General features: G+C 39.0%; 2 protein-coding genes across 2 annotated transcripts in view; both read right to left on the bottom strand.

The window, feature by feature from the left end:
* Positions 1-831: 831 nt before the first annotated feature.
* On the bottom strand, positions 832-2,058 carry ucn3l (urocortin 3, like). Its single transcript, XM_006780720.2, has 2 exons — positions 1,872-2,058; positions 832-1,545 (listed from the first exon to the last, which is right to left on the bottom strand). Exon 2 carries the CDS (start codon positions 1,533-1,535, stop codon positions 1,050-1,052), a length of 486 nt encoding a protein of 161 aa, XP_006780783.1. The 5' UTR covers positions 1,536-1,545; positions 1,872-2,058; the 3' UTR covers positions 832-1,049.
* Positions 2,059-4,809: 2,751 nt separating this feature from the next.
* col7a1l (collagen type VII alpha 1-like) overlaps positions 4,810-13,574 on the bottom strand; it is a 71,739-nt gene continuing 62,974 nt past the window's right edge. Inside the window, exons 105-109 of the mRNA XM_006781151.3 lie at positions 12,279-12,332; positions 12,133-12,181; positions 10,693-10,869; positions 7,558-7,629; positions 4,810-5,410 (exon numbers count right to left, since the gene is read on the bottom strand). Coding sequence (XP_006781214.3) covers positions 5,202-5,410; positions 7,558-7,629; positions 10,693-10,869; positions 12,133-12,181; positions 12,279-12,332 — 561 coding nt within the window. The 3' untranslated portion in view covers positions 4,810-5,201. The remainder of the gene's footprint in view (positions 5,411-7,557; positions 7,630-10,692; positions 10,870-12,132; positions 12,182-12,278; positions 12,333-13,574) is intronic.

The following is a 13,574-nucleotide window of genomic DNA, read 5'->3' as shown; positions in this document are numbered from 1 at the left end:
GCAAATGTATGTCGTTACACCTGCTTTATTTGAGGAAAAATAATCCTTTATTTTGAGTATAAAAATAAGAGACATCTGATGAACACATACATTCCCATGCAATTGCATTTTACTGTATTTCATGACCTTGCAGATGATTTGTACAGTATTTTTTTTCTCAGTGTTGTTTTTCGGCCACATTCAAAGTTCAAAACTTGAATCTGAATTCATACTTTTTTTTTTTAACACAAAGCTTCTTAAATAAATAAATAAATGAAGAATGAAAAAGAAAAAGAAACACATATCCTGGAATAAAAAAAACATTTCTCAGGACATCAAATTATTATTAGATTATGCAACAGTGCTGCATTTTTTTTATATTTATTTATTTATTGCTGTAAGCAAAACCAGCTGCTTTGCTCATCGCGTCCAGTTATTTGAATTTATTGAGTCTGGGCAAAACAATCACATTAAACATTAATTTAACCGAAAAACCGAGGACGTGTTTTAGTCATTTTGTTTGTCTGCTATAACATAGTACTTAAGAAAGTTTGTAATTTAATATAGGGGGATTATTCGCACGTACAATAAATGCATAAATAAACATATTTAATGAACTAAAAGAAATCAATCAATTACTTTTAAAAGAAGGCAGCAACAGCTAATTTATCCGCTCATATCTTCTGTAACATTTAACCTTGGTTTTAAAACATTTTTCAGTAGTTATCTACTTTTTCAAAAGTTCCCTTTCCTACGAATATATATATATATATATATATATATATATATATATATATATATATATATATATATATATATATATATATATAGTAAACGTGATTTGCTGTTGGAGATGGTCTCAGTGATTTGATGTGGAGAAAAGAAGGCGTGAGATTATTTCCCTTTACAGGCGAACAGCTGAATTTAAAGCCTGTGTATTATTAAACACGGCATCGTTCCCCCGGAGAAACAAATGGATGTTTACTTGGATGGTAAGAGATGCTAATTTATTAGACTTTGAGAGGCCAACACTGGTCATGGCTGTCTGTTAAATGAAAGTTGTCCATGTTTCATTTCCTCCGTCCAATTTGCGCCAGCAGACGCGCGTTCTCCGCCGCCTTGGCTCGCAGGTTTTTGGCCTTGGCCACATCAAAGAGCACGTTCATGATGTTGGTCGGGACGTCCAGGGACAGGGTCAGTCTGCTCCTCCGGTCCCCTTTGTTGCTGTTGCGGAGCATCTGGCCCCTGAGCTTGGTCCGACTCAAGAAGCGGTAGTTTGCGGGACTTGAAGTCCTTTTTTCCCGACTGGATTCAGCAGAGGAGAAAGAGGACGACGACGTGGAGGATGAGGAGGAGAGATACTCCGCGGACTGCATGAGGGACCCCCAGCCGTCCACAGTGGAGTAACCAGGCTCAGTTTGGTCATTCCGGACCCCGAGTGCCAGCTGGTCGTCGCAGAGGAGGTCGGGGCGCGTCTGGTAGAGACGGAGGCACAGGCTGGAGGTCGGTGTGCACAGGACCGAGAACAGCAGCAGGGTCTTTAGGGACGACAGCATGCTGTGTCCTCTGGGACCAAAACAGGTGAAGAAAGCCAGAGAATATGAAGTTTTTCTCGCATCTAATCTTCAGCAACGCATCTCAGTGAATTTCATTTTCACTGAGATGCAAAAATAAACCTTACTAATATGCCCATTCTGCATATTAATAGTAAATATTAACAAGTACCCTAACAAATCTTGTTAAAATCTACTCTAAGAGTACAGGATTTAGTTTAAAGTTCGATGGATCACAAAAAGCCGGGGTGGTTTTAATGTGAAGTTTAGCGGATAAAACTAAAAACAATATTTAATAAAGGTCACAAACGTGTGAGCAATAATGTTCGCGCAACTTACCACTCGTATCCTTTAGTTATAATAATATTTGTATTAAATATAGTTGGAGAGGTTAAGCAGCACTTATCCCCTCAAAGAAAGCGCAAAGAAGGCGAAATCCTCAAGTGAAGTTATTATGAGAAATCCCGATGAACCAACACTGTGTGCGGAGGTCAACAGTGCGCACAGTCTGACCAGCAGCGTCTCCTGCTCGTCCATTCCCACTGTATTCTTTTAGTAGAGCCATCAAAACGCAGCCCTACGCCAGCAACAACGTCATCCCGTTGACATTTTGGTTCGCAGTGAGCCATCCCATTGGCTGTGAAGCAATGAGGTAGATGAATGAAGAAAAAAAAAGAAGAAAGTTGTGGCCTCCTGTTGGTGGAAGGAAGGCGTCACGACTATTGAAACTTTTTTTCTGCCTTGCATCAGACTTTAAAAAAAGTGTTTCAAGTGCAGCTGCTCCACGATAGCCTGCAAGAGTCCCAACATCTTTAAGCCATTCAGTGGCATTTGCGTGAAACTGACATGTTTCCGGTTGATCAGCACCACGGACAGCTCCCATTGATACGTTTGTTCTCAGCTGAGCGGATTTGACGCTTATCTCAGGCGCACGTGGCAGGATATGTTTGGGTTTTGGATCAATAGTTAAATGAAATTGTCTCACATTATAATATTAGGCGTGTCTTCAGAGGTTTCCCACTTACCGCTGTTAAAGCTGCACAAAGAGCGGATCCATTTATGATTTAAAGTAATTAAAAAGTAATGGTTGTAGTGATGAAAGGATGTTAAGATAAAACAGAGAGGATAACAAAAAAAAATCAGACCAAATTGGGTAGAGGATGGCGATAGAAAGAACGAGGAGCCAGCACAGGTACAGAAAATCAGACATCTAAACCTGCAGGCGTAAAAACCATAGGTGGGGCTGTCACACAGTGAGCTGAAAGAGGACTGGAAAAGTTGGATTTTCTTTGAGATGCTCTGCAGCCCGGGTCCAGAGAGAAAGTGTCATAGAAGGGGATTGATCTGGTTATATTCAACTATTAATGCCATTAGTTAAAGCGTGTTAAGCCTTATTATATAAAGGTAGAAAGTGCGCACATTACATGCACTGTTAGATGTATGTATGTATGCACTGTATGTTAGACAATATCTTTCTATAATGAATATATCATTGTATGTTCATTATAGCGAAATGTAAACCTGTAGATTATAGAACAGGTCATAAATATAAATCTTCACTTTATCAAAGCAAATTTAAAGTCCTTCAAATACAATATTGTCTCTTTAGCTCATTTTATATATTCATTTCAACAAGACTAAGAACTGAATGAAGAATAAAGGTGCAGAGTTTAAAAGTTTCCCTGCTCTTTCAGATGTCTCCATCGACATCAGTTTCACATCTATTAATAAAGAGATGAGCATTTGTTCCATTTGAAGTTTTAATAAGTTGAGTGACACCACATATAAAAACTTCTGTGCGTGATTCACAAATGTTTCTTCAAAAGAGACGAGAGATATCTGAGATTTTCTAGAGAGCACTGTGTTTTAATTACCGTTGAGTGTACACATGACACGCAGCAGAGTTGATGTTTATTACAATGTCAGAATGAAAAAGAGCATACAGGGGGAGACAGCATCAAAGGGCGCTGGGTCAGGGTCTAATGAGCAACTTCATTCACCTTCATTAATATGAATGTAAGTCTTCACAGCTGGAGTAATTGCGTTTCGTGACACACGAGGCAAAGAGATGTCCTCCCACTCCAGCTTCCTCCGCAAGTGATCTCTGAAATGGAATTACATGCCCCCTGCAACATCAAGGGGGACAAAAATCCTACATTTATTACATTGACGCTGGTTTGTGTTGCTCTGCTTAGGAGTGAAGGCCTATTGACCACAAAGCACTTTCTTGCTACTGTTTATACTTACAGGTTAAAGGTTGAAAAGATTAAAAAACAGCTAAGTTGTCACTGAGCTCACAAGGCCTAAGAAAACCTTAAGTAGTGAGGCTGTCCTGCATCTGCATGTGTCTTTGCAAAGCAAGCTGTTTATTTTTCTCATCTCTATTTGTCCCTTTATAACTGGATTGGTTCTAAAAGTGTAAATGTCGACATAAGAGTTTAGCAAAATCTACAAGAAAAAAATTAAATATGAAATTAAGTTTATGCTTAAGTTTTAATATTGCAAAAGAACCAAAACGGGACAGGCAAAAAAAAAGAAAGAAAAAAAAAAGAAAGTTTTAATATTTCTTTTGCCTTGTGCTTAAATTAAACACTTTTAATTTCATAATGAGATTTCTTTATGTCTAAAAATATCAAGTAGACATATCAAGCATCTTTGCGTGTGGGTGTACATCAGAGTACAGAATCGTGACTAATATGAAGGAAGCCTCTTGGGGCTTGTCTCCTCTGTCAACTTGAAAAACACTATTTTTACAAACCAACCTGAAAAACAGATTAGAGATATGAAAGAACCGAGGAGCAACAACCTGGCAACTTGAGAGCCTAAAATGTGTCGTGCATTTTCATCTGTCACACTGCCAGAAGAGAAAAAAACAACAACCAAAAAACTTCAATGCGTGCTGCCCCCTCATCAACACCCACACAGGAATCCCCAGCTACTGCTGAGTCGGTCTGATGGAGAGTCCTCTAAAACAGCCCCTGCGTGAGCTCCCACACTGGGCCCCTGTTGGCCCCTCATCTGGCTCCCAGCCTGACCCATAACACCCCCTGCCAAAGAAACATATGTAGTGGTGGAGGAGTCAGCAGGCAGTCAGCTATCAGCTTCTCATTTCTGCACCACACAGGATGTAGGACGATTGACAAAACATAAGAAAGGTGACAGTTATATAAAGAGATACGCTACAGTGAGCTGGAAAATGAAAGAGGCTGGCATGAAAAAGACAAATCGTGAGGTGGATTTAAGATTTTTTTTTTTCAGTAATGTTTATTTTTGGCACGTTTACATTCAAAATCTTTGTCAATGTCAGTCTATTTTGGTAACACAGCTGCAAGAAAACATACTTACATGTGTAGATGTTATGTGAAATTAAGAAAAAAATCATTCACATTTAGACTACATCACATCGCATTATCCATATATAACAAATTGAAAAACATCTGTTAAAATATATAAATAAGAGCAATGCAAAATGCAAAAACAATAACATTTTACACAGTTATGTACAAAATTACTTGTTTGGGGGTTGCTGGCTCAGTCTCCAAGGTTCTGTGGGTGTGGAGGTGTACATTTTTTTATAGCATCTATAGTATCCGCACATTCATATTGTATAACCAAAAATCTCTTCAAAGCAGGATTTCTTTTCAGTCACTGGATTAACTGTTTAAAGAATTATTCCCTGCGCGATCTGATTGGTCCCCCCACAACTCGACTCTCCGTCTCACACCATTCCTCGCACTCATGTCTGGAGGAGAATCTGTTTTGGTTGCCACCACAGCCCCCGTAAACAAACGGTCTGCATTCCCCCGATCGGGCGTGGAAGTACCAGACCAGAGAATAGTCTGAACAGGCTCCTTCTGACATCGGCTCCAGGCAGCGGCCTGTTAATGAAAGAACAGGTAGATGAGGAAAAGCGTAAAGCTGTCCTTCAAACTGACAGGTTGTGGAGTCACTCTACTTCAGGGGTGGGGGAACTCCAGGCCTCAACGGCCGGTGTCCTGCAGGTTTTAGATATCACCCAGGGTCAGCAGATCTGAATCAAGTGTCTAGTTCATTACCAGACCTCTGGAGAACTTCAAGACACGTTGACGAGATACTTTAACCATTTAAATCAGCTGTGTTGGATCAAAGACACATCTAAAACCTGCAAGACACCAGCAATCGAGGCCTGGAGTTTCCTCACCCCTGCTCTATTTTCACAAGTGTTAGATTCTCAACAAAGTGCAGAGAATATGATTTGTTGAGTGTATACTCACTTTAACTACAGTTATGGTCAGAAGTTCACACACACATTTGAATTTAGTTTGGATTTTTCTGTCATCCAGGAAGGGATCAAAGTATACATGCAGGATCAAATATATACATATACTCGCTTAAATCTTTAAATAAGTGATAAGTTCTACAATGTCTTAACTTGACAAAGCCAAGGCCAGTTAAATTCTCTGTTGTCATCGCGATTGACTACAACTGGTAGTTTTCCCTGCTTAAAAAAGGATTTGTTTGACACTACTGATTGGACTGATCAATACTAACAATGGGAAAGTCCAAGGAACTCAATGAAGATCTAATAAGGAGAATCTCTTGGAGCCATTTGTAAACAACTGCAGATTCCAAGATTGCCTCAAACATCCATCTTTTATATCCGGTCTTTAAGTCTGACGTCATTAGCCGTGTCTGGGCCCAAACTCTGCTGCAGGTCCATAAGTCAAACGATCACTGCGGCCTCACTGAGAGCTGAAAAACTGTCTAAATTCTTTCATCTGTAATAAAATGATCAGTGTGGCTGCTCTACCAGGTGTAACAATTAAGTTTAACATCCATGCATCCATGAAAAAAGAATTTATGACATTTAACGGAGTTAGACGTTAGCAGGGAGTTAGCTCGCTAGTTTCCATCTAAATATAATATAGCATGTACTGACTGAGGGATTTCTGAAACAAACTAAGATGCACAGCTCTGCTATCACTTCCAACATAAATGAAGACAGAAAACTAAACAGCAGTGATGTTTTTAGGGTTACTGAAGTTTGGCTAGCCGGTATATAATGATGTGCTACGTGATCGCTAGCGACACAGCTATGTTAGCATAATATAAACAGTGAAGCTGGAGGAGGAACTCTTTTTTCTCCACTTTTTTCCACTCAATAAAAGTTAGCATGAGGATTCTCGATGGTCAGAGACAAATGCAATCGCATGGCAGGATGCTGTAAACAGACCAAACTTCAGTCGGGAGAACAACTGAGATCATCCATCCACAATACGAGGTTAATCATTAATATACTGCTGCATGGGCTGGACTGTAGTTACATGTAAGGTTTTAAAAACTGAGCTTTAAAATGAATAGCGGTAATAAAAACCGAGAGAGACTGATAGTGATCACTGACTGTTTTTAGGGGCTTTTTGAGATTAAATAGAACAAGATACAAAGCATTAAAACATGTTAAATACACAACAGCCTTGTTAAACGCAGGGTAGTTTGGGCCCAGAAGCAGGATTCATCACGTCATCACTTAAAGACCGGATACAGTTTATTTAGCTACTAGTGCTGACGATAAAGGACAGTGTAACTGATAATGATTACTATTTCTTTTTAAATGTATTGTTATAACAGATTATTAGTACAAATTGTAGCCATATTAATCATACAGTGTCTGTTGCGACAACCCTAGCTGTAACTTAAACTTTATTTTCCTTCTGTAACTGGAAGAAAAACCAATCCAACCCCTGGGAAATAAAACAGATAAAAAGGTATTCTGAAATGACTGAAAACTTGTTGTGGAAGCTAATATTTCTCCCAGGTTCTCCCAGGTCTATGTGATAAGCTAGACTACCCATCTATCATATTAAAAACCTTAACTGACTCTAACTCTCAGGAGGTGAAAACATTCGAAAAGCTCGAGTGTCTTTACTATGAAAAGGGTGTTGAGTGACATCAAATTTATAATTTTGTTTTGATACACAAAGCAAATAAAGGGAACAAGAGAGGGGGGAAATAGACACAAACAACATCAGTTTTCTTGGTAACTCACTTGCTGTGTTTCTTCCATATACCCTTCTCTTCTTCCTTTGTACCCACTCCACAGTCCCTCCATCATGAGTATCTGAAGCCAGAAACAAAAGCAATTACTGATACACAATAAAGAACCACCTTCGCTGGACATTACGAGTGCCAGTGACATTTTAGCTCATCCAGCAAATTAGTGAGAAACAGTTCTGGACCTTCCAATCATCAACTTTCTGTTTTTCGTGCCAACTATAAAGTACAAACTTTTGAGGGAATTCATATCCTGCTATCATTAAAGCTAAGCGATAAAAGGGGAAATCCAAAAGTATCATTAAAAAAATTATTGATAGAGCTGGAACGAACTTTGAAGCACTTCAGCTGTTTGTTCTACAAGGCCTGCTGTATTGCTTTCCCTTCATCTGGATTTATCAAACAACATCACTAATGTAGGGTTTTACTATATTCAGAAAGTGAACAATAAACACTCAGTTCTGAGAGAGATGCTTACATAAAGGAATTCTTCATCACAACAAATGATTTTTGCACGTGGATTTCATAAAAAGGAGGCTTTTAAAGAAATCAAGCACAAGCTAAACCCCCTGATTATAAATACACATGAAATTTAAATCACAAGTAAACTCAATAATACCAAAAGCTTAACATGTTAGGAGGAGGAGGTTACAGAGGAAGCTGCAGGAGGCGGCAAACAGTTTGGGCACAAGTATTATGTCAACTATGAAGTCTACTCACCCATTTCACCTGCTGCCTCTGACCTTGAGGTCAAGGTCACTGAGATTCAAGTTCATATAAGAATTTTAGTAGATACACCTCTGGTATCAATTTGAAGCTCCTACGTTGCCCCATTCTACAATTATCGCATTCACAAACTTAGGTGTCCATGCTGCCTGCCCACCTGGCAGGGTGACGACAACATCCCATCAGTCTTTAGCGACTGAGAGGTAAAAACAGTCGAGCACTAGACTAATATGTGACGTCACAGTGACTAAGTAAAATAAATCTTCTACATACAGTTAACACTTACAACATATATTTGCAGGTGGCTAAAACACTGATTTTGTACAAATTAGCCACATTTTTCTTTTGTTGCCACAGTGGAGCATCTGCCTCCATTTCACCCTATCCCGAGCAACTTTTTGTGTGACACCAATCTTCTGCATGTTCTCCTTCACTACACTCCATGAACCTCCTCTATGGACTTCCTCTGTTCCTCTTTCTTCAGTATCCTTTGTCTGGTATGTGCTCTATCCCTCCTCTGCGCATGTCCAAAACCATCTCAGCCTTGCCTCTCTAACTTTGTCTTCGAACTGCTCAGCCTGAGCTGTCCCTCTGATGTACCCATCTCTAATCTTGTCCATCCTGGTCCCTCCCTAAAAAATCTTAACATCTTCAACTCTGTCACCTCCAGCTTACAGCAGGTCTCACTACCGTCTTGTAAACCTTCCCTTTCAGTCTTGCTGCCATAAATCACCCCTGGCACTCGTCTCCACCCACTCCACTTTGTCTGCACTTTCTTCTTCACCTCTCTTGTGCACTTCTACTGAGTTTGGATGGCTGACCCCAGTTATTTTAAACTCACCAATCTTCACTATCACTTCACTGTTATATCTGTCTTCCTCTCATTCACACACATGTATTCTGTCTCGCTTCAAGTGACGTTCATCACTCTTCTCTTAAGAGCATACCTCCACCTCTCCAGGCTCTCTTCCACCTGCTCCCCACTCTCATTACAGATCACAATGTCGTCATTGAACATCATAGTCCACGGAGACTCCTGCCTGACCTCATCTGTTAAGCTTTCCATCACCGCTGCAAACAAGAAGTGGCTCAGAGCCGATCCCTGATGTAATCCCATCCCCACCTTGAACCCATCTGTCATTCCAACTGCACACCTCGCCACTGTCTTGCTGTCCTTACACGTTTTCACTTCTTGGGCATCCTCTCATGAAAACAATCTGGTTTTAACACAAAAAAATCCACTACCCACTCTCCTAGACATCTGCATACATCCACAGGTATGCAGTCAAAAGTTTTAAATGTTTGTACTACAAAAGTAATAAAATATTTAACCCACATGTGAAGAAAATCCTTCATTCGTGAGTTTTTGTTTTTTTTTTACAAAAAGATGCTTCATTCCTTGTGAAGAATTTTATCCATTGAGTGCTCACAATCTAGCATTTCAGGACAGATAAGAAGAGCTATTCACGTGAGGTTTATAAGTTTATGTAAGTATCCGCTAGAGGAATATTGTCCATCTTAATTATTTGTTGTAAAACATCAGATTTCGTGCAACAAAACAAGTGAAGATAAACACCATATTTATTTAGGTGTGAATGCTGAGCCGTACTTGTACAATCATTATTTGGGGAACAAATGAGTACTATATTTAATGATTTAAATGAATAAATAAACCAGTTGACATTGACGCAGGGCAATGACAGCTTTGTGCTTTGATCAGCTGTCTGGTTTATGTACCTGAAGCAAGAATAACAATAATTTGGGATGCAGAAAGCTATTTCTGCCCGTGGCTGTATTAGCTAATAAGCATCATGGCATGTAAGATTGCTGGTACAAGCTGACCTTTGGTTTAACTTTGTGGCTTCCCTGTAATAGCACTCTATTTAATAATTACTACATTTTGGTTTCCTTTTCTGTCCATTGCTTAGCCTTTTTTGGGAGAGCACTCACAGTGGTGAGACTGACAAGAAAAAATGGAAAAAGTAAGCTGGTATGACATCACAACACAGATCTCTAGATGTGTCTGAACTGAGTTGCAGTTCTGGGATATTTGCATCACTTGTAGATGTCCTAAAAGTTTTTTTAAACAAAAGGCACAGACCTGGTACATAAAGAAATATTACCTAATCACATCACCTTTAATCAGACATGTTCAGCATGTTCAGTGGTGCTTTTACCTTAATGTTTAACTAAAGAATGGATACAGTATCAGAGACATGTAGGCAGGCTTGTTTTCTTTGTCCTTGTCAGGACACAGCACATTTTAATTGCCTGCATCACAGCTGCTACACATAAGGTTGATATATGCAGCTATTTAGCCAGACACTTGGTCACACGCTATCTAAGGCATCTGTGTGTTTGGCCAGAGGCGCTGACCCTGCAAACAGCTACTTGTGTTTCTTACCAGTCTGGTTTTGTGGGTGCCCTTCTCCCATGTTGTCTGCCATGTTTTCTTCCATACTTTGTTCATGCAGGTCATGGGTGATAGATTTCACAACGTCTTTTTGGTCATTTTCATTCTTAGTCACTGCAGTTGTTGCATCTGGGTCAACAGATTTTACCATGAACTTGTATTCCAATCCTGCAGTGATAAAAACAGCATGACTTTTTTTTTTTTTTTGCTAGGAATATGGGAAATAGCTAATACCTCTTTGGGAATCATCTTGTTGGGGCAGAAATACTTTTATCTTTTTTATGTTTGGATAATTCACAGTTCACTGTGAAGTAGCTGACTTACATAAATAATTTCTTTCAAAATGGTCCCGTACAAGGACTGAACTGAAAATGAGTGATGAAGCAGCAAATGGACAGCCTGGAGAACTATCACTCACAAGGACTTTGAAACAATTACAAGCAAGTCTGGCTCCTTGGAAGCAAAGTATAAAGAAATGAGAGGTGGCACAAGGTTTTTGCACAGTACTGTATATATTTGTCATGCATCAAATTTAAGTAATTAAATTAGCCATAATACCATAGTTTAACTAGAATTCTAAGTATTTAAAATATTTTCTTTCATTCTTTATTTCCTTCAGCTCACTTTATTTATTAGTTTATACTTTATTTCCCTATAAAGTGTTCCTATGAATATGTGGGAGTGCTATTGTTTAATAAAGACAAACAGCAGGAAACAAGAAAACAAACACATAAAAAACCCACACTATCTATTCACAGATTACACTCGGAACACTTCATAAATCAATAGACTGCTCCTTTTCTGTTATCGCATACAAAAATTAAATAATATTTAAGCAAATGAGACTATATTTTTACATCAACCACTTGTGGGTAATTAGCATGTCTGAGAGGCAAACCTGTGTTACCGTTACTAGTAGGCAGCAGGAAAATCCAATCCTTGTCAAGGATGCAAAATGTAGTCTAGATATTATACAATAAATTCAGTTAAATTGAGTTTCATTTAAGATCATCTCAAATTGTGGTTTGAGTCACAGAGCTTTCATTCTATCTTTCCATATATACGTGTGGCATGCCAAAATGTCTTCAGTGAAAAAGGTGTGTTGCAGACAATCAGCCTCCAAATATCGTGAATGTGCCGTGGAATCTGGGTGAGGCATTCTACTTAATGGCTGTCTTGTGTTTGTGAATGGCTCTGCTGTTGCTGGCACCATGATGCGTGTTCCTCTGAGAGAACATAACAGATGGCTGAACACACACGGGTGCCATGCTGCTGCCACAGGAGCTCTACAACAAACAATCACGCGTTCGCAATATGCAGGTCTATCTAGAGGCACACGTTTATTCACTCATGGATGAAGTACAAGTGCACGTACTGTAGGAGGTTGAAAATGTACAAACGAATAACACGTGCGCACAAGCACACTCTTACCGCACTTTTCTACCACCTCCTGGTTGACTAGCTCCTTCACTTCTTCAGCCTTGAAACAAAGAAATGCAAGAATGTGAATAATTTAAATGACAAGTCAGTTTTTAGCCTTTTGTCACGTGTGAGTGTGCAAGCGTGCTAAGACGTACTGAGAGTCCAGGCTCTCCTTTCTCCCCTTTTGCTCCTTCAATACCAACTTTACCCTAAAAGGAAAAGATATTTACATATTATATTTATATTGGATGACAGATTCAGACAGTTTACTGACATTTGCACTGAAAAGTGATGAGACACAACAACATATTTGGACCCGCACTTCTCTCAAGTTAACATGTACACAATATTCAGTTAAGGAGAAGGGAGCCATGCAGGTAATTTCACTTATTTTGGCTTATTACACCTTTTAGATCTAACAAGGACTAAAAGTCATGTGAAAAGGAAAGTTTTCACAGCAAGTGTGACCACCTCTATTAAAAGGTTTTTAGTGGTGTGCCAGACTGAAAGCATTCAGGTGTGTGTTAACACAATGTCCACTTACAGAAGTGAACATCGCAGCAATCATGTGTTTTATTTTGGTGAACACATGAAATACAAAAATACGGATCTGGAGACTACAAGACTGAGAACTGAAAACATCCGTGAGAGAGAATATAGTGCCCTTAAATATGAGGTCACAAGCCAGTTTTTAAAATCAAATCAAAATACTTAAATCTCTTGATTGTTCTATTGCTGTGTGTTTTGCATGTGTTAAAAAACCCAGTTTGCACAGGGCTCTAGTTCTTTAAATGGAAAGAAAAAGTGACATTTACTGTCAATGCTAAACCATTTATTTGAGCTTGTGCACAGAATACATGAGAGTTCAAACACCGGAACAAGAGTGTTTTAACTGTAACCATTTAAAAAAAAAATTAGAGGTATGATTAGGCAAAAAGGTCTGTTACTACTGGTGATTTTTGAAGTCTGAAATTTGCATGTTGCAGTTTGCTAACACAGCTAATGTTATTCAGCTGATTTGGTGTGTCATTAATTGCTCTATGTAATGGTATCATGGTATTTGCAAAGGACTACATAGACACAATGACCTCAAAATGAAGGTTAGTAAGATAGCCCAGATATTAGTGCCTTTGGGACAGAGCTTTTAAAAGAACACTGTTGGGCAGGATGTGTTTATTTAGCTACTGAGTATGACTATCAAAAGTCTCTTGCAGACAGACCTGCAATACTTTTAATGCTGTGCAAAATAAAGGCGCAACAGAACTAAACTAAAACTAAATAATTAGCCACACTTTTACATGATCAATGTATCAAAAAACAATGTGCAACATCAAAGGGATTACTCATTAGTGACAAACAGACAACTCTTCAATCCACCACATCTAAACAGAGCCTTGAGCATCTTTTAATCTCTAATGTGGGCTGGATCTGTTTTGGAGACCAAACAAGAA

The sequence above is a fragment of the Neolamprologus brichardi genome, chromosome 17 (assembly GCF_056152115.1).
Source record: "Neolamprologus brichardi isolate AB-2024 chromosome 17, ASM5615211v1, whole genome shotgun sequence".
In the NCBI taxonomy this organism is placed as follows: Eukaryota; Metazoa; Chordata; class Actinopteri; order Cichliformes; family Cichlidae; genus Neolamprologus; species Neolamprologus brichardi.
This window is presented reverse-complemented; position numbering and strand designations above follow the sequence as displayed.